This window comes from Aethalodelphis obliquidens, unplaced genomic scaffold (assembly GCF_003676395.1).
Source record: "Aethalodelphis obliquidens isolate GAN/ISIS:26980383/991018 unplaced genomic scaffold, ASM367639v1 scaffold50, whole genome shotgun sequence".
NCBI classification, from domain to species: domain Eukaryota; kingdom Metazoa; phylum Chordata; class Mammalia; order Artiodactyla; family Delphinidae; genus Aethalodelphis; species Aethalodelphis obliquidens.
This window is the reverse complement of record NW_020837994.1, coordinates 5,486,782-5,511,143: the sequence shown is the minus strand read 5'-3', so window position 1 is coordinate 5,511,143 and position 24,362 is coordinate 5,486,782. Positions and strand designations below refer to the sequence as shown.

Below are 24,362 nucleotides of genomic sequence, written 5' to 3'. Positions count from 1 at the left end.
CAGGGGAAGAAATTGAGACTCAGAGAGGGAAAGGCACTGGCCCAAGGTCACACAGAAAAAAGTCGGTCACAGAGTTGAGGCTGGATTCCTGGCCTGATTCCTAGACTTGAGCCCTTTTCTACCACACGGGGCCCCAGAGGGCCTTTCATTACCTTAATCCACATGCGCGGGTTGGCATCATATGTCCTGCATCGTCCGCTTTCCTCTTGGGGCTTCTTACCTACTTGTCAAACTTAACCAGTAACTAATGGAAGAGTCCGAAAATGTGCCCAAATGCCCCACCAGGCCCAGCACCAGTTAGAGGGAACCAGCATTCTAGCTTCAGAGTACCTGGCAGTGTTTCAGGGACAACTGGCGCCCCTAAGGGGTGGATTCAAATATAGAAACAGGCCTCTGAAGTATATTTCATAACTAAAATATGAGAAACCTTGGTTTACTGCTACCCCTGTGGGACCCCTGTATTTCTGACTCTGAAAGGAAACTGAATTGTGTGCTGACCTAGCAGCCCAGGTAGAGATCATACAGTGGGCTCCTGAGTCTAGAGGAAGGAGCAAAATGTTCCAAAACCTAGGACAGTGTCTCCTGGCAACCCCCAGTCAGAGAAGCCGTCCCAGACTCAAACAAACACTGCCTCCCAGGGCCTCCAGGAAGAAGAAGATGTCTTGGGAGCTAACTGAGGTGACCAAGAAGCCCTAATTGTGGTGGCAGAGGGCAGGGGAGACCCCAGAGGGGATGGGGAGTGCAAAGCCCTAAGAAGGGCTGGACTTGCTAAGAGGACCACACATCATATGTTGGCACGTTGCAATGGTGAGAGTCAAATCCAGACTCGGTCACTCACCAGCCATGGGACCTGGAGCCCGTCCCTGACTGTGGTCTCCCTGGTATCAAACACGAGTGCAAACACTGGCACATAATAAATGGGGTCAGGCACTGATTTGCTGGGCCCACGTGGCCTCTCCCTTTTCAGGAGGGAGTCAAGAAGGATCTGCCTTTCTATCCTCATTAGGAGAATCATATTAGGAAATGATGTAATCGTTTCTGCTACTCTTTACCCAGCATCTGCATTGTCTTTATCCTCACATCAGCCCTATATACTTGGCATGATTATTCCCATTTTACAGATAAGGAAACTTCACAGAGCTGACAAGGACAGAGCCAGGACCCAAACCCTTGTCTGTTGACACCCACGACCTGTGCTCCCTCCTCTCCTCAGGAACTTCTCAGACCAAGTTCTCAATGTCTAGATTAACTCTCTCTTTCCTCCTGCCCCTTCCCCAGGTTCACAACCGGAACCTCCTGTCTCTGGACTTTGACCGTGTGACACGCACAGAGAAGATCTATGACGACCACCGCAAGTTCACCCTCCGCATCCTGTATGACCAGGCCGGGCGGCCCAGCCTCTGGTCACCTAGCAGCAGGCTGAACGGTGTCAACGTGACCTACTCCCCAGGGGGCCACATTGCTGGAGTCCAGAGGGGCATCATGTCTGAGAGGATGGAATACGATCAGGCGGGTCGCATCACATCTAGGATCTTTGCTGACGGGAAGACCTGGAGCTACACATACTTAGAGAAGGCAGGTGTCTGTCGCCCTCCGTCACTGGCCTTGCCATATAGCAGCTCCATCACTGTGGCTCAACCCATGGCCAGGCCCAGCCTGCTGACCTCGGTGGGATGGATCTGACCCATGTGGTCTCCAAAAGGAAATGTTCAGGAAAACCCACATCAGCGTGCCAGGGGGTCCCGGGTGGCTTATGGATGGATTATGGCGATGGGGTGGTAAGTGGGGGGGCCTGGGGCAGGAGCATGTGAAAGTCCCACCCAATAGGCTGGAGCTAGACCCAAACACTGTCTGGACTTACAGAGCAGGATTTCGGGTCCAGACCCAGGCAGGGGTCTGCTCCCAGGTCTAGGGCTCTTGGTGTGATCTGGTCACAGAGAACAAGGCAAAAGCCTGGGGATTAGTATTAAGCAAGAGGAGCTTAATCCTGAGCTTCAAGTGCTAGGTGTGGCCTTAGTATGTCCCTTCTGCTTCAGGTCAGGATTCAGTTCATCCCAGGGACTTGGAATCAGAAAGGGCCTGAAATCAAGAGTTGGTCCCAAATAAGAGAAAATGCTAACTTTGATGCCCAGATGGCTTTAGGCCTTTTATCTACTGACTTATTCCTGAAGCAGTCTGTATTTCATGCCCCAGTTCTGATACCCAGATCTTTACATAACGTTTTGCTCCTGGTCACCTGTCCAGGGCCCAGGCTCTGATTGGTCTGTGATCTGTCTCCCCTACCCTGTGCAGTGTTCACATCTCCGAGAGCAGCATTTTGTGGTATTGCTAAGAGAGACCTTGGAGGTCATCCAACATACTGAAAAACCCAACCCAGAGGGAAAGAACTTGCCCAGGGCCACACAATGAGTCCATTACTAGAAACCAGGTTTCCCCATTCCCGTCACAGCCCACCCCACCCCGGGGTGGACGTATGACCTGTTACCACATAACCAATTATGCAAAACCTTAAATGTCCTTCTCAGACGTGTCTTTATCCTGTAGGCCGTAGGGAGTCAACGGACGTTGTTTAGCAGGCAGTAGACGTTGTCAGGCTGTGTTTTAGGACAATCATTCTTGCTTGAGTAGGAAGGTTGATCTGAGAAGGAATCTGGCACAAGGAAGCCAGAAGAGAGGCTGCTGCAAATACTTGAGGCCAGTGCTCCCAACCCCATCCCATGCTGAAATCATCATTCTTGTACCCCACAAAGGGGCAAACAGACAAGGCTGCTCACTATAGGAAGGCAAATGGCCTGAGTGTTCTGGGGCCCCAGGCCCTGCCAGGGCCAAGGGCAGAGAGAAATTCTTGTCTTAGCACATTTGTACCCCATTGCAATATCCTAGGGTGTACTGGTTGGAAAGCTCTGGTTTGGGCATAACTTAAGAGAACCACCAGCTTCCTTGACCTTTCATTCTTTTCCTTTAAGTCTTGGGCTCACAGACCACCCCTTCCTTCCCAGCATGCTCTTCTCATCTCTCGGTTTTCCTTCCCCTGCAGTCCATGGTGCTACTCCTCCACAGCCAGAGGCAGTACATCTTTGAGTTTGACAAGAACGACCGCCTCTCTTCTGTGACCATGCCCAACGTAGCCCGGCAGACGCTGGAGACCATCCGCTCAGTGGGTTACTACAGGAACATCTACCAGCCCCCCGAGGGCAACGCCTCAGTCATCCAGGACTTCACTGAGGACGGGCACCTCCTCCACACCTTCTACCTGGGCACCGGCCGCAGGGTGATATACAAGTATGGCAAGCTGTCCAAGCTAGCCGAGATGCTATACGACACCACCAAGGTGAGCTTCACCTACGACGAGACCGCCGGCATGCTGAAGACCATCAACCTACAGAACGAGGGCTTCACCTGCACCATCCGCTACCGTCAAATCGGGCCCCTGATCGACCGCCAGATTTTTCGCTTCACCGAGGAAGGCATGGTCAACGCCCGCTTTGACTACAACTATGACAACAGCTTCCGGGTGACCAGCATGCAGGCCGTGATCAATGAGACCCCGCTGCCCATCGACCTCTATCGCTATGACGATGTGTCGGGCAGGACGGAGCAGTTCGGGAAATTTGGTGTCATCTACTATGACATTAACCAGATCATCACCACGGCGGTCATGACCCACACCAAGCACTTTGACGCATACGGCCGGATGAAGGAAGTGCAATACGAGATCTTCCGCTCGCTCATGTACTGGATGACCGTCCAGTATGATAACATGGGGCGAGTCGTTAAGAAGGAGCTGAAGGTGGGACCCTATGCCAACACCACCCGCTACTCCTATGAGTACGACGCCGACGGCCAGCTGCAGACGGTCTCCATCAATGACAAACCACTCTGGCGATATAGCTATGACCTCAATGGGAACCTGCACTTACTGAGCCCGGGGAACAGTGCACGGCTCACCCCACTACGGTATGACCTCCGTGACCGCATCACCAGGCTGGGTGACGTGCAATACAAGATGGACGAGGACGGTTTCCTGAGGCAGAGGGGCAGTGATGTCTTTGAGTACAACTCAGCGGGCCTGCTCATCAAGGCCTACAACCGGGGTGGTGGCTGGAGCGTCAGGTACCGTTACGATGGCCTGGGGCGGCGGGTGTCCAGCAAGAGCAGCCAGAGCCACCACCTGCAGTTCTTCTACGCAGACCTGACCAGTCCCACCAAGGTCACCCACCTGTACAACCACTCCAGCTCTGAGATCACATCCCTCTACTACGACCTGCAAGGACACCTCTTTGCCATGGAGCTGAGCGGCGGAGATGAGTTCTACATAGCCTGTGACAACATCGGGACCCCTCTTGCCGTCTTCAGTGGAACGGGCTTAATGATCAAGCAGATCCTGTACACGGCCTACGGGGAGATCTACATGGACACCAACCCCAACTTCCAGATCATCATTGGCTACCACGGTGGCCTCTATGACCCGCTCACCAAGCTCGTCCACATGGGCCGGCGAGATTACGACGTGCTGGCTGGTCGCTGGACTAGCCCAGACCACGAGCTGTGGAAGCAGCTTAGTAGCAGCAATATCATGCCTTTTAATCTCTATATGTTTAAAAACAACAACCCGGTCAGTAACTCTCAGGACGTCAAGTGCTTCATGACAGGTGAGGATCGGGGCTGATTCAGAGGGCAGGAACCACTATCACTCTGGTCATCTGAAAAGACAGCCTTCCTTGAGAAAGCTGGTATGGGGTCATGGGAGATATTGACTTCCTTTTAGAGCAGCATTTTCCAAAGTATTTTTGAAGAAACACCAGTTCAGAGAAATGCTTTGGAAAAACTGGTTTTGGCATCAAATCAATTTGACAGGGCAACTACCGTTCTTAAACTTTCACGATACATTTCAGCTTATGAAAGGCTCTGAGAAGTCCTGTAGTAAAGAGAACTGTTTCATATATTTACCCACTATTTTTCCAACTTATTTGACCACGAAACCCTAATATTTCACTGGATGCATCCCCTGGAATGTACTTTGAGAGTTTCTGACCCAGAGATCAGGCTGGTTATGAGTCCCTGATAAGTTGAATGAAGGTATGACAAAAAAAAAAAAAAAAAAAAAGAAAGAAAAGAAAGAAAAGAAGAATTCAGTTCTCTTATTTGGGGTGAGGTCATGGAAAATTCAGACTTTGGCAACAGACAGAACTAGGTGAGAGATCCATCGTTTCTAAGCTATGACAGTCACAAAATTTATTTAACTTCCCCTGAATCCCAGTTTCCTGATCTGTAAATTGAAGTTAGAATATCTACCCTGACTCTGGTGAGTTAAATATGCATATTGTAAATCCTAGAGCAACTACTAAAAGATAAAGCAGAGGCACAGCTTATCAGTCAATAGTGGAGATAAAATGAAGACTAAATTAATCATCCAAAGAGGGTAGGAAAAGAGGGAGAAAAAGGAGCAAAGAACAGATGGACAAATAGGAAAAAAAAAAAAACTTACCTGATAGGATGGTCGCAGGGGTGAAATGAGATACATTTTATAACCTGCCTAGCACAGTGCCTGGTTCATGTTGGTTCTCTTTCCCTTACCGTCTGATTTTAAAAGTGGGCTTTGAAAAAAAAAAGTGGGCTTTGGTCTCCACTACCGTGAAACCAACTCGAGTATAAAATGCCCCATAGGTCACACATGCCAGAAATGCCTCTAACAGCCTCCTTCCAGCAAGCAGCCGCTGCCAGGCCAGTCACAGAAGACCTCAGGAGTCAGAGCAGCTCTGGAGATTCAGGTCTGGATAAAACCAGCACCTTCTATAGAACAGAGTTCGTGGTGGACAAAAGTTGGGCACGACCACTTGCAAACGTGGTCGTCTCCCCATCTTTTGTCCTGTGACACAATCCTCCTGCCGCTAGTTTAAGGCAGTTTCCTTCATTCAAAAAGGGCCCCCTCTGTGCAGCCACCGTTTTAGGCACAGGGGATAGAAAGATGATCCCCGCCCTCCAGGAGTTCACCTCACAAGAGGCCAGACAGACAACTGCTGTCCAGTGTGAGGGACCCACGGTGGAGGCTTGCGCTGACAGCCAGTGAAACACAGGAGGCACAGCTGGTTGTACCCAGGGAGCAGCTGGCGCGTGAGGTCCGCTTACGAGTGGACATTCGCCAGGTAATGGGGGAAAAGGCGATCCAGATAGAGGGGACCGCACGTACAAAAGTATGGAGAGGGCAATGTGTACAGCCCCACGTGAGTGCCCCTTAGGGACGTGGTGGCTTTCTGGCCCCCAAACTGGGGTGGCCCAGTCTGGAGCTGTTTCTGCTGACAGAATTAGAGGAGTCTTCTTTCAGGGAAGAATTCCAGGTGGTCATGCCGAGAGCAGGAGTCCCAAGAGTGGGAAGGAAGAGAGTGAGCAGGTGCGATGAAAACATCCTTGGGGCCTGTGGACGCACAGGAATATCTCAACAAGGTTTCACAGCGTTCACCCTACTCGGCTTGCTGCCAGCCCTAGAAAAACTGAAACGGCTGAGAGGACATTTCTCTCATATCTGTCTGCATTAAGCACGCCCCCTGCCTCATCTTCCAATGAATTTCCTGTGAGATGCCTTGGCAGGTTACTGTAGCTGAAGAAAAAACCACTTTACTACTAAAAGCCAAGATACTGCTAATCCTCACTAAACTTGACTGTTCAGCTTCCACGTGGGCTACGTACAGCCTCATTCACATCCAGCAACGACAACGATAAAAAGGCCTCTCATCTTTTTTTCCAAATACAGGATAGGGTCTTAAGCCTGTAATACTGGAGAGGCTTATGTCACATGACAACCCCTGAACCAACCAGCATGGCTGGGGAGATAGAATGCACTGATTGGCTTAGCCTAGGTCACATGCTTCAATGCTAAGCCCTTAGGTGGAGTCAGTGTCCCTAAAAATACATGGAGACCCCAAAAAGAGAGAGAAGGCAGAATGGGACACTAGGAAGGCAACTTAAAAATGTCCACTACTGATCCATCAGATACTTAACCCTCACTTGTAGCCTGTGTGACGGGGACCACTGACCCCATTTACAAAGGCGGAAAGTGAGGGTCAGAGAGGTAAAGTAACCCTCCCAGGAAGAGGTGGCAAGGCTGGGGTTAGAACTCTGCTGTGTCTGACTCCAAAATCCTCATTCTTAGAGATCTGAATTCACTCTGTAAAGTGCAAAGCTGTGTACATGTGAAAGGATTATTATTTTTCATCACTGTCCCAGGCAGCCACACTGAAGTCTGGGACGAACGGATGAGTAAAGAGCTTTTTAACTTGAGGGAAATGTCTACCTCTGATGTCATAGGAAAGAAGAGTAAAATTCCCAACTCTTCAGAAAAGCACAGTAGAAAGAGCAGTGAATAAATCAATCTTCAGCATTTTTCCTAAAGGCATAATGAGAAAGTTTCCCACCTTCCCTCACTTGTAATTAAGGCCCAGGCCTCTTTTCAGCCCCCTGGCTTCCTGGGAACTTGCAGTATTCCTGATAGAAGCTTTCCTTTGCAACTACAAATTCAGATGCAAGTTCTCAGCCTCGGGCAAAATGGCTTTGTAGGGTTGTTCCCCCCCCCCCCCCCCCCCCCCCCCCCCCATTCTGTTTGTTTTAATTTCCCAAAGAACCATCTACCAAGATGCAGAGAATCAGAGATACTTAGAAACTCAGTGAGGAAAGGGACTTTGGAGAAAACTGGTCCAAGCACCTCACGCTACAAAAGAGGAAATGGAGTTCCAGGCACATGGAGGCTTGGGTTTGAGGAAACACAGGCAACCTTCTATGAGCCAGGAACCAAGCTGGACACTTTAAAATACATTAAATCCAATCATTTATGTAACAAAACAGAACAGTTCCTGCTCTATGTTGGCTGCCCCAAAGTGGTAACACTATTAGTATTCTTCTCCATGACTTGGTGAAAACCATTTCTCCCGTGAATTTGCAGATAAGGAAACCGAACCTCAGAGAGGTTAAGCAAACTGTCTAAGATCACACAGTTTGCAAGTTGGGAGCCAGAGTTTGGACCTGGGTTTTGTCTTGCCTCACCATGTTCTTTCCTTTATATGATCTTTCTAGAAGTAGAATCTGGGTTTCCAAGCTTCCTTTTCTACCACTCCTCCACGTCAGAACCTCCAGCCTTCACACCCAAGAGAGGGGCTCTGGAACATCGAAGAAACAAAAACCAAAAAAAAAAAAAGGCAAACTTGAGGTTCTTGAATGGAAAGGCAATGTGGGATGAAGTTGATGACCCCCGAATGGCACTCCCATCACTGGGATGAACTCAATTCCACCAATGCCTGGGCCCTAAGAACCTCCCTGACCAGGGATCTGTCTGCTTTGGAAAAAGCCCAAAGCAGGCCTGAATGCCCACCACCCAGAGTTGCTGGCTCAGACACTTAATTCCAAATCCTGCCTTCTCCTGACTTTGGATTTGAGTCTCTAGTCAACAACTGCTTTGGCATCTTCAGCTGCCCCTTCGCAAGGAAGGCTGAGCCATGCTGGGACACAGGCTGTCTGTCTGTCTCCTGTAGACCCCAAATCACCTCCCACCTGCCATCCCAGGCTCTTCCTTCTCCAGCCGCCATTCTCCTTTCTGGTTCTCTCTCTGCCTTGCTGAACTGCTGTCCGGTTACCCGAACGCTCCCAATACTCACCTCCCTTCTCCAGGCCTTGCCTTATACAGTGGCCTTTGCGTTCAGCTCCATCGAAGCCTGACAAAATTTACACAGCTTTCACTGCCTGGCTTCAAGGTAACCATCTTCGTGAAGACTTGTCAGTCTGTGGAACTGAAAGACTTCTGCCCTCCTCTAGGTGTTTTTCCTGTGTCAAGGTTATCCGTGTCCCTGTCTCAGCTCCCCTTCAGGGTCCTGCGTGTGCAAGCTGAGGATCTGTGACACCAGAGCTGGGCACATAAAAGACACTCAGCAACAGAGGGCCAAGTAACTGATGACACACTTTCCACCCTCTTTCTTTTCCTGAAGTCTTGGCTTCCTGATTCCACTCTTCAGTGAGCCGGTTGCTCATGACAACATCCCACCTTTCCCTATACCTAGTATTTTATAATTAGTAACCCCCCAGGAATATTATAAAAACCAGTAAATCCAATGCCTATGGGGCTAGGTCCTCAAGCCCAATATAAAGACTGGAAAATGAAGGCACAGGGAGCTTAAGTGACTTTCTTAGGCTCCCAGAGTAAATAAAGGCAGGATCAAGGGGGAAAAACTCTTCGATCTTTGGACAGGCCACCTCCATGCCCAATGCACTTTAGCCCTGCGGCTCTGATCTCTTCAAAAAGGAGAAAGGAGGGAGAGTTTGCTTCTTCAGTGAATTTTCTCTTTGGAAGTCATTCATTAAAACCTTTCCTTTGGGGCTTCCCTGGTGGCGCAGTGGTTGAGAGTCCGCCTGCCGATGCAGGGGACACGGGTTTGTGCCCCGGTCTGGGAAGATCCCACATGCCGCGGAGTGGCTGGGCCCGTGAGCCATGGCTGCTGAGCCTGCGCGTCTGGAGCCTGTGCTCCGCAACAGGAGAGGCCACAGCAGTGAGAGGCCCGCGTACCGCAAAAAAAAAAAGAAAAAAAATCTTTCCTTTGGGGTTGGTTGTCCTCTGTGTCTCCTGTCGGTGTTGCGGCTGGATGTGGAGGAGTGTTCATCCACCAACAGCTGCCGCTGGCTACGAAGCTGAAGGTCCTCGGGGTAGAGGGACGGTAGTAAGAGGAGTCTGGAAACCTAGGTTCTACTTCAGTGACATCTCGCTCAGATGCATCCCTAGGAGGGGACACTAGGTCCCAAGAGCATGTTCAGCTTTCATACCGTGAGACAGTTTCCACCATGCTTGTTGACTCTCCCCCCAGCAGCTCTCCGTGTCCTCACCCCGCCCCCCTGCAGCCTAACTCTAGGCTGCTCTCTTGGGATGTGTCACTCTGAGGTCCACTGACTCCATGGGGCTATTTCTGCTTCTGTCCCACCCAGATGTCAACAGCTGGCTCCTCACCTTCGGATTCCAGCTTCACAATGTGATCCCCGGCTATCCCAAGCCAGACACGGATGCCACGGAACCATCCTACGAGCTCATCCACACACAGATGAAAACTCAGGAGTGGGACAACAGCAAGGTAATTCACACACATGACTGCCCACCCCTCAAGCCATCCAGACATTACGGGAATGGGTCCCACCAGCTTTTCAGGAAAGCCTAGGCCAATGACAGAAACCAAATACTTAGTAACCCTGCCACTGGCAGGTCACTGTGGACCCAGCTGTAATGGCACGTAGGCCCTCACAAGCCAAATTAAGGAGTTTTGTACGTTACACTGAGTTTGGAGTTCCACACAAAAAAATGAGCCTTTGTCCCAACCCAGTACAAAAGTACAAAGAGGGAAGGTGTGTTCGAAATACAAACATGACATTTTCTGAGCACCTCAGTGCACCTGGCCTGTTCTACGTAAATTAACACACAAATATCCCTGGTATCGTTGTTCTCACTTTACAGATTTCATGCCTGAGGCTTTCGAATGCCACACAGCAAGGATGAAGTAGAGCAGGATTCAAACCCAGATCTGTCTGTAGGTGCTCAAAAACATGTTACTTTCCCCTGTCTTCCATTTATGACCCAATTTCAAAGACTCATAGAATTTTATGGCTCTAAAGATCCTTAAAAACAGTTTCATTCCACCCTCTCACTTCAGACATCCATTTGCTCATTTCTTCCCACTGCCCCCCTCTTTCATAAGATCTGTGCTGGGAGCTGGCTCTTCCAGGCCCCAGGCCCCGGGAGCCCAGTGAAGGCAGGAAAGAATCAGGCAGAGACCAGGCCTTCCAGGGGATCCCTGACCAGGGGGACAAGAGACTAAGGAGGAAATCAGAGTTGCCAGATGGCATACTGCTGGCGATCAGAAACTTACACATCCGTATCTCTTACTCCAGTCGGATTCCATCAGGCCTCAGCCTAGCTGTTTCCTTCCCCTGACCTGGAGAATGTGATTCTACACCTCTGTGCTCCGGTGGCACCTATAGCTTCCTCTTGCTAAGCACTCACACGCTATATTTTCATTCCTGTTTTCTTCCCTGTATCTCCACTAGACCCTAAGCCCCAGGAGGGCAAGTACTGGGTCTTATTTGGTACCCAGCATACCACCTCGCACACAGTAGGTGCATGGAAAACTTCTGTTGAATGAACAAATGGTTGAAGGAAGTAAACAACCCCGTGAGTTCGGCCTTTTTCCCCATTTTACAGATAAGACCAGAGTTGAGAGAAACTTGTCCAAGGTGAGCTGGAAAGGCGATGAGAACCCAAGTCTGGTCACCAAGCCCATCCTCTCTCTGCAGCCCTAGCCCCACCCCCTGCCCCTCTCCAATCCCCGCCATCCATCCCTCCAGGTACTGCCCAGCTGCCCACAGCACTGACTGTTTTCCCAGGGCCGCTTCCAGCCACTCAGCTGCACCCCCTACCTCCAGACTCCCTTCTCCACCCCCTCCCAGAGCCACAGTGTCTGACGGTTTGCCAGCCTTGCCTGTCAATGAATTATTGATTTCTGCCCTTGGCAAGCACTGGAGATCTTTGTTGTTGAGCGCTCCAGCTTCCGTGAAACTCTAGGAAATAATTGTTCACAGACAGGGTCCTATTAATTATAAAGAGGACTGAATTTCAGTGAGAAACCGACAGGCCTTTTTCTAAAGCCATTTCTCTAAGTTGCTGATAAGGCCCCGGGGCCCGCCTGAACGTGGCTTCCAACCTGTCCCCCAAAGCATCCAAGAGCGGGGGCACTTGAGCCCCCAGGTAGCACTGTGGGGACAGAGGCCCTCCTTGAAAATCATTTCTACACATGGCAGAGAGCAACACAGCAGGCTAAGAGGGTTTATGTAAGTCACTACTTTTCATCCTACTAAGCCTTCTTGTCAAGAGTGCATTCCTCGCCATTCCTGCATCTAACATCATCCCCTCACCCTCCAAGTCCCAACTCCAGCGTGAGCCTGTCCTTGAACCCCATCTCCTTCACCTTGCTTCTCCGCCTCCAGGCTGAGACACCCTGAGCCGTGATTGCCCCTCCCGACTCCAGCAGCCCTTGAACTGAGCCTCTGGGATCAGACAGACCAGGGTTTGCATGTTGCTTTGAATACTTACTAGTCTGTATGACTGTGGGCCAGTTTCACCCTCTGAGCCTTAGTTTCCTTAGGTGTAAAACCAGAGCAATGACAGTCCCCACTGTATAAAGTTATTGTGAAGATCCGGCGAGATAATGAATGTGAATTATTCAGCTCAAAGGCCACGACATGTTGGCTGTAGCTGTTACTATTGCTCCCCTTAGACCACCACTCATCACATTTGATTGTAGTTATTTGTTGCCACATCTGTCTTTCCCCACTCAACGAGGAGTTCTTCAAGGGCAGGGATGATGTCTGATTCATTGTTGTATCTCCCGTGCCGAGAAAGGGACTGGGCACAGAGTAGATGCTCACTGAACCGCTTCTGAATGGGAGGAAGGGCGACTAGATGGATGAAGGAGGGCTGGGTGTCCTAGTGGTCAGCAGTAGAGGTAGAGGCTACAGGTTAATACATTTGTATAGGTTTGACTTTTAGTCATGTAAGCTGATTCTCCAGGCCGTTGGAAGTTTTCCCCATTGATCTCACTCTCTCTCTCTCCCCCCACCATCAGTCTGTTCTCGGGGTACAGTGTGAAGTGCAGAAGCAGCTCAAGGCCTTCGTCACCCTGGAACGTTTCGATCAGCTCTACAGCTCCACAATCACCAGCTGCCAGCAGGCCCCAGAGACAAAGAAGTTTGCATCCAGTGGCTCAGTCTTTGGCAAAGGGGTCAAGTTCGCCTTGAAGGATGGCCGAGTGACCACAGACATCATCAGTGTGGCCAACGAGGACGGGCGGAGGGTTGCTGCCATACTGAACAACGCCCACTACCTAGAGAACATGCACTTCACCATTGACGGAGTGGACACCCACTACTTCGTGAAAGCAGGACCTTCGGAAGGCGACCTGGCCATCCTGGGCCTCAGCGGGGGGCGGCGAACTCTGGAGAACGGGGTCAACGTCACTGTGTCCCAGATCAACACGGTTCTCAGTGGCAGGACTAGACGGTACACAGACATCCAGCTCCAGTACGGGGCACTGTGCTTGAACACCCGCTATGGGACAACACCGGATGAGGAGAAGGCACGGGTGCTGGAGCTGGCCCGGCAGAGAGCCGTGCGCCAGGCCTGGGCCCGCGAGCAGCAGCGACTTCGGGAAGGGGAGGAAGGCCTGCGGGCCTGGACAGAGGGCGAGAAGCAGCAGGCGCTGAGCACGGGGCGGGTTCAAGGCTACGACGGCTTCTTCGTGATCTCGGTCGAGCAGTACCCGGAACTGTCAGACAGCGCCAGCAACATCCACTTCATGAGACAGAGTGAGATGGGCCGAAGGTGACAGAGAGGACCGTGGCCGGGACTTCTTGCCAAAGACAGCTACTCTTTTGTGGCCGCATACCTGACTGTGTTGTACTTAAAAAAAAAAAAGAATCCTTTTTTTAACAAGTGCAGAAAGCAAGCGAACAAAAAAGATACTGGTTGCAGTGTAATTCATGCAACATCCTTTTTTTTTTAAGAAAAGAAAAACACAAATTTGGCCTTCACACATTTTTTGCAAAGAAAAGAAGGTATTTTTTTTCCATAGTGTGATCACAATGTAAACTTTCTTGTCTTTTGTTCCCTTTTCCTTGAGGAGTTTTCCTTGTTGTTTGGGGTACATTTCTCCTCACTGAGATGCATCTCCTGGGGTGTGTCCTTGTCTGTCCCCAGGCACCCAGTGTGATGTGAGACACAAGTGTCTGTGCTAACTTGTCCCATGTGCAACTTTCTCTTCCATGGGGGTCGGGCAGGAGGGAAGGGTGCGGCGGAGAGTAATGGGCCGGTAGCAAATTTCCAAGGGGGCCTGGAAGGAGGGTCCGCAGGACCTGAGGATCTTTGGCTAAGCTCCCGCAGACAAGTGGTAGCTTTTTTACTCACTGTGTTCCATGCCTCCAGAGGACCATGGATGGTTCCATCTTCTCTGGGGGATTTCATGATCTCACAGCACCTTTTTCAAGCTGCCCCAAACTCCTGTCCAAGCTTTATATTTTGATGCGAAATGAAACCCCCAACCCCTTTTGCAAATCTTGTGTAGCTGTCAGTGCCACCTCCATGCTGGGATGGAGAAAGTGTCTCCCAGGTCCTTTCCCCAGTCTGGTGACAGCATCCTGGGGCTCAGAGCCCAAGCCTCCCCAAGAGGCAGAGGCATCCAGGGCATCTGTGGTTGGTTGGTCCTCCCATGATGTTCCTTATTCATCTCTTTCTCTCTCCCAAAGTCAGACGTGAGAAGCAGCACCGCACAGCAAGCCCTCAGTGTGGGCACCACGTCCAGAAGGGAAGGTCACCCACGGCAAAAGAACGGCAGTGGTGGCAAGGGTACCAGCCTGCCTTCCTAGGTGAAGCCCTCTCCCCATGACTTTGGGTATCTTCCCTCCACTGCTCAGCTGCCACCACTGAGAAATAGGAGTGTGGAGAGAGGTGCTTGGTGGCCTTTGATCGTGGAAAGAGGCTTAAGAAAAAGGTCAGCCAGAGAGAGGAAAGCATGAGTCGAGCATCCTTCTAACGAGCTCCTGAAGGCTCCTCTGCCGCTCATGTATTGGGCTAATTGCAGAGCTGGGATGCAGCTGGATGGACTTTCAGGAAATTCCTTCTGTGAAGTTCTTCTAAAACAGCTTCCCCTCTAGAGGAGCCCAACTGGGGTGTTAAAGCAATATTAAGGAGGAAAGAGAGAATTTGGTGTGGCCTGGCAGCGTCAAATTACCCCCCACCAGGATTGGGGGCGGTTCCTGAGGCTGGTGCCTGTGGATCCAGAAGCCCGGGCTACAGTTGTCCCTGTGAAGACCTACGCCTGTGGTCACTGGGCAGAAGTTTAAGTCCTTTCGGGAGTGAGTACATCCCACACCGGGAGGGCACGCCCAGGGAGAGGCAGCAGCCAGTGGGCCGGGGGAAGCGCTGAGAGTAGGGGAGCGCTAGGAGCTCCTTTCTCCTGTTCTATCTGCCTAATTACCACTGTCATTACCTCTCACAGGAGGCTCTGGGAGAGCAGGAGGGGAAGCCAAATGCCTCCTTTCAAGCTGGGCTTCTTAGAAAATGGGACTTTTATGGGTTACATTTTACATTGAGTGTGGAAAAAGGATTCTGAGTCTGAGCTCCTTCCGTGGAAACCTCGTTGGACTGACAAGCTCATGGCACCTTTATAGCCTTACTCACAGAGTCTTCAGAATATTCCATGAGTTAATGAAACCGAAAAGGTCTCTTGCTGCATGAGAATCGGAGCAGCACGGAGGCCGGGGTCCGCCTGGCAGAGGGAGGCACCCAGAGCTTCTCGGGAGAGGAGGTTTTGCCTTACGTCATCCCACTGGGATGAGAGGATGTGTTTCGCTAAGTGCTCTTCCTGTTTCCAAAAAAAGTGACACTGCTGCTACAGTGTCTTGGACTATTTGCCCACTCCTCCCAGAGCTCCGCTGAGTCAGATGCAGTGCTCCTGGGCCCACTGTGCAAGGCGGGAGCTGGTGGCGGGTCCCATCCGGCAGGATCGTTCTTGGATGGGATGGAAAATCGTTTGGCCTGAAGAACACAAGTGTTTTTTTGTTTTTAAACCAAAATAGACTTATGCCTCGCAAATGTACTCTTGATACAAGGAGCCCTTGAGCAATGGGACCCTGCCCGTTGACCTAGACGATCAGTTCCATGCTGGCTTCCTGACATCAGTCAAGACCTGCTGGGGACATCTACTTGGAGGTCAGAGACAGCATGAGGGCCGAATGAACCATCTCCCCACACCTCCCCAGCCCTCTGACTCTCCACCCCTCACCCCCACCAAAGTAATAGTGTGGACTCTAAAAGATCAAAATCACAGAGAATAACTGAGCATTCCTTTCCTTTAAACGAATGATGTTATATTTTTTCTGGGCTACATACCACCAAGGAGGCATAGCTTCTGTATGGGGAGAAGATGACGCATCCCCAGCCTTTGGAGAGGACCTCGGGTGTGGGGCCGGCAGCATCAAGCACCTCAGTTTCGCACTGGTGCTGTTGCTATTGGAGGTGGTGCTTCTGGCCTCGGCCCTTCTGAGTCGGTTTCCATTTGGGCTGGCAGGTGTCTCACTGCCTGCACTCTCCGTCTGTCCTCCTGCTGAGACCAGCAGTGCCAATCGCACCACAAAGAGTGAGTCTGAAGGCATAAGCCGGAGTTCCCTGTGCCTGCTTAGTGGCCTCCAGGCAGCAAATCCCATCCTTGACGGCACCTGCCCTTTTGGCATTAACCAACCAGAACGTGTGCATTAGAATTACCAGCCCTCCCTCACTGGCTCAGGTTCATTATTCTGCAGGATGTCAGCTTCTGACCCTAGAAAAAGGTTTATTTTGGAAGAGCTCCTGCCTTCTCCCGTATCCTCCACGGCTGCCATCAGCTCCTCATCCACAGCCCCTCTGTCATCACCTTAACTAGGACTTCAGTCATTCCGCAACTTTGCTTTTTATAGGATGAGATTTCCTTTTTATCCACCCTCCAGGCAGACGTCACTGGAGGGCAGAGCTTTGACAACGGGAGGAAGGGAAAGGAACTCCACGGTCAATTACCCCTGATGCTTGTCTCTCAGAACTGTCGGCTGAGAATTAACCCAAGGAACAGACTAGTGCCTGATTTCTACCTAGGGATGGAGGATTTGAAACAATTGCTAAGAAACTGACCAGAGGTTGAAAATGGCCAGAGGGCGTGATTTTAAAGAATGAGGTGGGGCTGGGAGCAGAAGGTGATGTAGGCAAGGAAGGGGAATAAAACTGGGCAGTGTTTTTATAGGCAGGTAACAAGGAATCAGATTTGTTTAAAAACAAGAAAAAGAGAATAAAGGACCTTTTTAGCTGTGACTTTTAAGTACCGCCTTATAGGCGGCAGGGGTTTCCAAGATGCAAAGATGAGATTTCCATGTGAAATCTTAGAATAGTTTCACATCTGCAGCCTGGTATTTGCAGTTGCCACGAGGTGAGGACCATGAGGCTGAGCTCGGTGCCCAGGAGGAAGGAGTCTGCCGGGCCTCAGCGGGGTCTCGGGTTTGGGGGTTTGTTCCCCTGGTGCTTAAAGTCGAATCTATCCTCCATTCCTCACAGCAGCCACTAAGCCCCGGCCGTGGCTTCTGGTCCTGAGCTGGGGCCTGCCTCCTGAGGGGTCTTGGAAAGCACCCAGTCTCTTTTTTCCCTTGGGATCCTCATTGGGATTAAAAGCCCTCTATTGAAGGTTCAGAATTCCCAGGTAGTTTATACACTTGTCTGTATTTTACTGGACAGGAGGGCATTAAAGAAAGAACTCTGTAGTTCAAGGCCCTTTCATTTTACCTTCAAATAACAGCAAACTCCTTTTAAAGACTCATTGCTCAGGTGATAGAAACTTTCTCCTCTCCAACCTTTCCATTCTCAGAAACCAGCCTTGTGTACGTGACCGCCCCAGACAGCAGGCCAATGTTGGGTTTCTTACCCCCTCTGGAATGCCAAAGGCATGATACTAGGTGACCTCCTGGTCCCGAAGAAAATGTGTTTGATTCTGAGGGCAAACTGCCAACGGAGAACCAACTTTCGGGCAGGCTCAGCTATCCTGGCAGGAGCTGAGTCACAGATGTTTGCTGGTGCCTGGTAGCCCTAGATCACCCAACACCAGAATCCCACTTTTCTAAGCCTGCCTGTTGTTCTTGAAGACTTCTGAACCCACGGCTTCAGCAAAAGGACTCTCCTAAGCTGCCTCTGGACGACCAACACTGGAGACTCTGGCCTTACCATGTGGAAATAGTTTTCCTGAAGTCTGGAACTAATTTTGAGAAGTTTTTTTCTCAACACTTTTGTGTTTCTAACACTGTATTCTTGACTGTGTAAATACCAACAAGGCTGTAAATAAATGCAGATGTAGATACCTTCTAGAAAAGAAAAAAAAAGCATAAAAACAAAACTAGAAGTGATCCCGTGTAGCCTTCGTTGACAAATAAAAGAATATTTTGTGTTTAAAGCTGTCTGGTGGCCTTTGTTTGGAGTAGCAATTGCTTGAGCCGGTCCTCTGAGTTTGCGCTACTAGAAGCTCCTGTTCTCAGGAGGACCTCCAAAGCTCTGGTGCTTGGCCCCAAAGTCCCTCGTAAGCCCTCCAGGTGACAGCTGTCATGGAGAGGCATTTCCAAAGGACACAAAGACCCTGGGGCTTAACCTCAGGAATGTCAAAGCACCTCTGACATCAGCTATGCCACACTGCTCCCCTGGGCCGCACTGCAGCTGCTGTCCTTACTGGCCTCAGGGACAGACTCCAAGGGGTGGGACAGCTCGACACTGCCCTAAGGAAAGAGCCTGTGCTCTGCCACTGGGCACAGAATTGTCCACTATGTCACACGTCGCTGCATTCCACATGGGGTGTCACTGGTTGCGCTTTCAAAAATAACGCATATTCATCATACAAATTATTATAACCACATAATACAACTTGGAAAAAAAAGAAGAAAATTCCTTTAGCATTGTTTTTGTTTTTTGCTCTGTGTTTTCTTAACCTAAGGTAATTGAAAAAAATCTAAGGTAGTCACAGCATACAGGTAATTTTTCAGCCTGCTTTTCTCACATAATCTCACATTTAACCTCATGTCTAGAAGCCAGGGATGACAGCTGGTCACTTAGGAAAGTACATTTGCTAAGCCCACCTCCCTCGTGTGAACGGCAAACCTTATGAAAATGCAAATAATTGAGGACAGGAATGAGAACAGAAGGTTCATTGCTTCCCATTAGCCTCAGGTCTGGCCCCATCACCAGGCCCTGTGGGAAGGAGCTTCAAGCTTCGGCTCTATTCCTTCCACCCGCGCAACTATGGGCTGTCCAGGCACCGCTACCCAAGCTGTTATACTTTTGTAGTGCCAGGGACGGAAGCACCTGCAGTGGTTAAAAAAAAAAAAAAAAAATTGGGGGGTGCAAAACTTGACTCTAGCACTTAACTGTGTGATCTTAGACAATTTAACTTCTAAGCCTCAATCTTCTATCTATAACGAGGGTACGATGGTACATACCATACCTTCCTGGTTACTGCTCAGATCACCTTAAAGGAGCAGGCGTATAATGTCGCCTGCTGCTCTCCGAACAACAGGTCTTGGCCCAGTGTAACTTTTCCCCCTCACACCTCCCTCCCCAGCCCTCCACCCACCTCCCTTCCAAAGTCTGGTACTCTTCCCACTACACCAGTGGTTCTCAAACTTTGGCCTGTACCAGACTCACCTGGAGTGTTTATCAAACCACAGATTGCTGGCCCCGCCCCTGGAATTTCTGAAATCAGTGGGTCTGAGATGGGGCCCCATAATGTGCATTTCTAACATATTCCCAGGTGATGCTGATGCCTCTTCACGCTTTGAGAACCATTGCCAACGACACTGTCTTTTACACAACGGAGCGAATAAGCTACTCAGCATGGCCTCTCAGATGCCCTTGGTCAAGGATACCTACCATTTCCAGCCAGCAGAGCCAGTGTATCGGTCATCCTCTGCTGCGCCCTCTCCCACTTCTGCACTACAGTCAGCCGCGTGGGAACGTCCCCCACCCCAAGATACCTTTCACACCTTGTGGGCCTTTGCACTCAGCGCTTCTTCAAGCCCGGTGGAAGTGTTCTCCGAAGCCCTCTGGCAGCCCTTTCCCTCTCCGCAGGGACTCACCGCACACTGCCACGAGCCAGGCACTTTCAAGACTGAACTGACTTGGGCGTGAGCATCTCGAGCCCAACCCGATCTGTGTCTATCTAATCCTCTGCGCGTCCCCAGGGCCCAAAGCAGGTACCCAGCTGTGGGTCACCCTAAGCTCAGCTTGGTCTTTGCTGCAGGGGTCCACTCTCTCTGGTGTATTTGAGAAAAAGGGGTATAGCTGCCTATCCCCTTCTCAATGGAGGCCGCCTCGCCTCCCGAACCGGGTGCTGCGCCCCCTCCCGGGCTCTCCAGGAAAGACTGCGTGCTGCAGGCGCGCGGGTCTCGCGAGAGGAGGGGGCGGGAACGAGGCAGGTCTCCTCCCCTACGTTACGCGCTCGCCACGTTCTGTAACCCCGCCCTCGAGGTTGCACGGGAGAGTCTTCAGAATGCGTTGGAGGCGGTGGAGAAAGCTACCAGGCGCCAGGAAGGAGACTTTACGGTGAGTACTATTACGCCTTTTCTCCCGTATCCAGCGGAGAAGGGTGTAACCTCTTACAGGGCTTTCCTCGTGGTCGCACCCACCCTGCCCTTGTTCCCAGTTCTCATGCCGGCGTTTCTGTGGGCGTCTCTCCCTTCAGCCCCACGCTGGAAATCTCGTTCCATGCCTTGGAAAGCTCCACTGCTACTGGAGTGCCCAGCCCTGCCTGCATCAGGCCATCCAGCGTTAATCTCTCAAGTCTGACTCCATCAGTCTGGAATGGCTCCATGGTAGGCTCTAGCCACCATTCCCTGGTCAGGCCTCTTTCAGGGTCGCAGCGCAGTAGGAGTTGCAGTTACATTTTTGTATCCTTTCAGAATCCAAAGCGTATTTGTGGAGACACACACACACCTTGCAGGTGAAACCGCACAACTCACATTGGGACTTGAACCCACCAGCGAGGACTCGAACTAAGACTGGGGCTTGAACCCACTGTCTTTTAATTGAGTTCACACACCTGGTCTCAGGATTTAATGAAGCTCAGGTTCTTTATATCTCCTCTCCGAAAGAATTTAGTGAGAGACAAAGTGATAGGTAAGAAGTGGATTTATTTAGAGAGATACACATTCCATAGACAGAATGCAATCTGTCTCAAAAGGTGAGAGCTTCCCCAGGGCATGCGTCTTGGAAAGTGAGAGCGGCCATGGGAGAAACACACTTCGCAGACAAGAGTGTGGGCCATCTCAGAAGGTGAGAGGCCTCAGAATATGGGGTGGTTAGTTTTTATGGGCTGGATAATTTCATAGGCTAATGAGTGGGCAGATTATTCCCACTATCAATATTTTGGAGAAGGGACGGAGATTTCCGGGAATTGGGCCACCACCCACTTTTTGGCCTTTTATGGTCAGCCTTGGAACTGTGATGGAGCCTGTGGGTGGGTCGTTTACAATATGCTAATATATTACAATGAGCATATGAGGCTCAAGGTCTACTGGGAGTCGAATCTTCCGCCATCTTGGACCTAGTTGGTTCTAACCAGTTTCTATCATATCCTCAACGACCGTGCCATTCTTTTAAAGGTTGTGCCCTGCCTCCTTCCCTCCTGTTTCACAGACACTAACATTAGTTCTTAGGGGCAATAGAGTCTTAAACCCATGGGGAAGAATGGAAGCATTTTCCTCCTGCCCTGTAATCTGCAAGCCCACTTCTGCCTTTAAGAAGTCAGCACTCTGGGACTTCCCTGGTGGTCCAGTGGCTAAGACACTGCGCTCCCAATGCAGCGGGCCCGGGTTCCATCCCTGGTCGGGGAACTAGATCCCGCATGCCGCAGTGAAGATCACATGGCAACAAAAGTCCTGCATGCCGGGGCTTCCCTGGTGGCGCAGTGGTTGAGAGTCCGCCTGCCGATGGAGGGGACGCGGGTTCGTGCCCCGGTCCGATAAGATCCCATATGCCGCGGAGCGGCTGGGCCCGTGAGCCATGGCCGCTGAGTCTGCGCGTCCGGAGCCTGTGCTCCACAACCAGAGAGGCCGCAACAGTGAGAGGCCCGCGTACCGGAAAAAAAAAAAAAAGTCCTGCGTGCCAAAACTAAGACTGTGCACAGCCAAATAAATAAATATTAAAAAAAAAAAAAAAAAAGAAGTCAGCACCTGACATTGTATGCAGAGTATTTGGGCCCTGGCTTTGTCAATCCCTTCCCCTACCTTCAAAATATAACCACTCTACACTCCTAGGACTGAGTTCTTAAGGTAAAAGTCTCTTCCCCAGTCTGTGAGATGGGAACAGAGGAAATGGAATCATCCTTTCAGATACAGATATTTATTATAAGCTGCGTGGTTGGATGGATGGAAAGATAATGGATGATTAAACAAATGGACGCCATGGCAGACTCTTGAGGAGGCCTAGAGAAAAACCTGCAGTCAATCAGCGAACATTTAATGAGCATTTCATGTACATGTTGACTGAAAAGCACAACATAAAAATTGAGTTATGGTTTTTGTTTTTAATTTTATTTTTGGCTGCATTGGGTCTTCGTTGCTGCACGTGGGCTTTCTCTAGTTGCAGTGAGTGGGGGCTACTCTGCGTTGCGGTGTGCAGGCTTCTCATTGCGGTGGCTTCTCTCGCTGCAGAGCACGGGCTCCAGATGCGTGGGCCTCAGCAATTGTGGCTCGCGGGCTCCAGAGCACAGGCTCATCAGCTGTGGAGCACGGGGCTTAGCTGCTCCGCGGCAAGTGGGATCCTCCCGGACCAGGGCTCAAACCCACGTCCCCAGCATTGGCAGGCGGATTCCTAACCACTGCGCCACCGGGGAAGTCCCGAGAGTTATATTTTATTCAGCGGACAAAACTGAGGACTTAAGCCTGGGACACAGCGTCTCAGATACTCTGATGGACTGCTCCAAAGAGGCAAGTGGGGAACCAGCCTACATAGGAGTTTTTGCAACTAAGACCAGGTAGTCGGAACATCACAAGATTACTGTTAATTAAAGAAAACTAGATGTAGCAAGTTAAGGAATTTAGCGCTTTTCTATGTGTGGGAAGATGCAAGAGTCTGGGCTCACTGAAATCATTCCTTTGATATGTACCTCAGCTATCTGGGGCCAGTATCCTGTGCATTCTCATCCTGAGTCTCCTCAGGGTGCATCGTTGGGGGGTGGCTACAGTAGCTAATGGCTTGATGGCAGGCATCCTGTTTCTAAGTTCCCTCAGGGCTTACTTTCCGGGCGGCTGTAATGTGACGGCTTGATGACTGCAACATCCTTTGTTTACTGATATGGCAGGCAGTATTTTTCATTCACATATATAAGCGGCCTTAGAGGACCTAAAGATGTAAGACAGGACCCTTTGCTTATAAACATTACCACCCAATCAGGGAGCCTAGAAATCTTCAGAAAACAGACTGTGACACCAAGGGGAACCTGCTGTGTGTCACTACTCCAGAAACCTCAGCATGCAAGCTTGCTAGAACTCAGAAGTCTGGTGAAGGAGAGCGGAAATCTTCCAGGTTTTGCCCTGGGAGAGGTGCCAGGGGCCCAGTCTCTGGAATCAAGAGGTACCATAAGCTCAAGCTCAGTCTTGGGGACAGGGAGTTGCCGGTTTGTTAGCAGAAGCACGGCAAGGCAGCCAGGGGCTCCAGGCACTACAGTGTGTGGCGATATAGAATTGGATGGCGTAGGGCTACTGGGAGCAGGACCCCATCAGTGTCCCAGGGTCAGGTCCAGGCCTCCAGGGAGGTGTCTGGGTCTGGGCAGGTAGGCCAGGCAGGTGCCCTGGCATCCACACTTCACTGACATAGGTCTGGTTGTAGGAAGAACCAAGCCCTGGGCGACTCAAGCTCACCTTCTGCCTTAGCCATGATTCCATGACAGCAAGACTAGCCCCAGCTCCCACCTTCTGCCTCGACTGAGGCCCCTAATGTGCCCCTTGCCTGATCAGCCTGTGATCTTGTCTACAAACTCAAGAGATTTCAGCTGGCTGGAGGGGCGTGAGGCGGTGGGCCAAGTCTCAAGGGCTAAGAAGGTGCTTCCAACAAATACCACTTTCCACAGTGGCAAAGAAGGGGAGCTCAGGGTGGGCTGGGTGGGAAGAGGAAGGAATCATAGAACTTCCTGGAAGAGGTGGATTTGGTGAGAAGGGATGAGATGAGAGCAGAAGACATTCCTGATGGGAGGAAGGTGTGCTAGTCTCGTGGTCCTGGGGGAGCCTGCGCCCCTGAGAGCTGTTCCTCAAACCTAGTCCAGGCAGGCAGAAAACCTCACATTCCCAGGGATCTGATCCAGCATGTCTCAACTCTTTTCACACAGCAGAACACATGATGGTTGATGTTTACATTCAAGGCTGAATCCCGGGGATTTATGTAGATTTGGTATAATAAAGGTGTCGGTTATGTGCAAACGCCAGCAAGCAGGAATGCCCCCTCTTTCTCCACACTCATAAGGCATATCAGAATGGAAGTGAGGGAGACTGATCATAGTATGACAGGGATAATTTTGAATGCTCTCGAATTCATAACAAAAGGAATTATTATTCCTTTAACTGTTATTTATAATGACTGACTTCTGACTTGCATCGCCGTGGGTAGTAACGCAAACACCAGGAGCAATCGCTACCTTCTTTTTGCTTCTCTTTCTGCCTTGAGTGGGAGAGTTCTGCATAAGGAGACGCTGCACAAGGATTTGTCTGAAATTAAGTTATTATGTAGTGGTCCCAGA

At 50.6% G+C, this 24,362-nt stretch overlaps 1 protein-coding gene across 1 annotated transcript in view; it reads left to right on the top strand.

Moving 5' to 3' along the window:
* Window positions 1–18,038, top strand: part of TENM4 (teneurin transmembrane protein 4) — a 742,958-nt gene extending 724,920 nt beyond the window's left edge. Inside the window, exons 32-35 of the mRNA XM_027083511.1 lie at window positions 1,279–1,575; window positions 3,038–4,652; window positions 9,961–10,103; window positions 12,645–18,038. Of these exons, the coding sequence (XP_026939312.1) occupies window positions 1,279–1,575; window positions 3,038–4,652; window positions 9,961–10,103; window positions 12,645–13,403 (2,814 nt within the window). The 3' untranslated portion in view covers window positions 13,404–18,038. The remainder of the gene's footprint in view (window positions 1–1,278; window positions 1,576–3,037; window positions 4,653–9,960; window positions 10,104–12,644) is intronic.
* The last annotated feature ends 6,324 nt before the right edge of the window (window positions 18,039–24,362 follow it).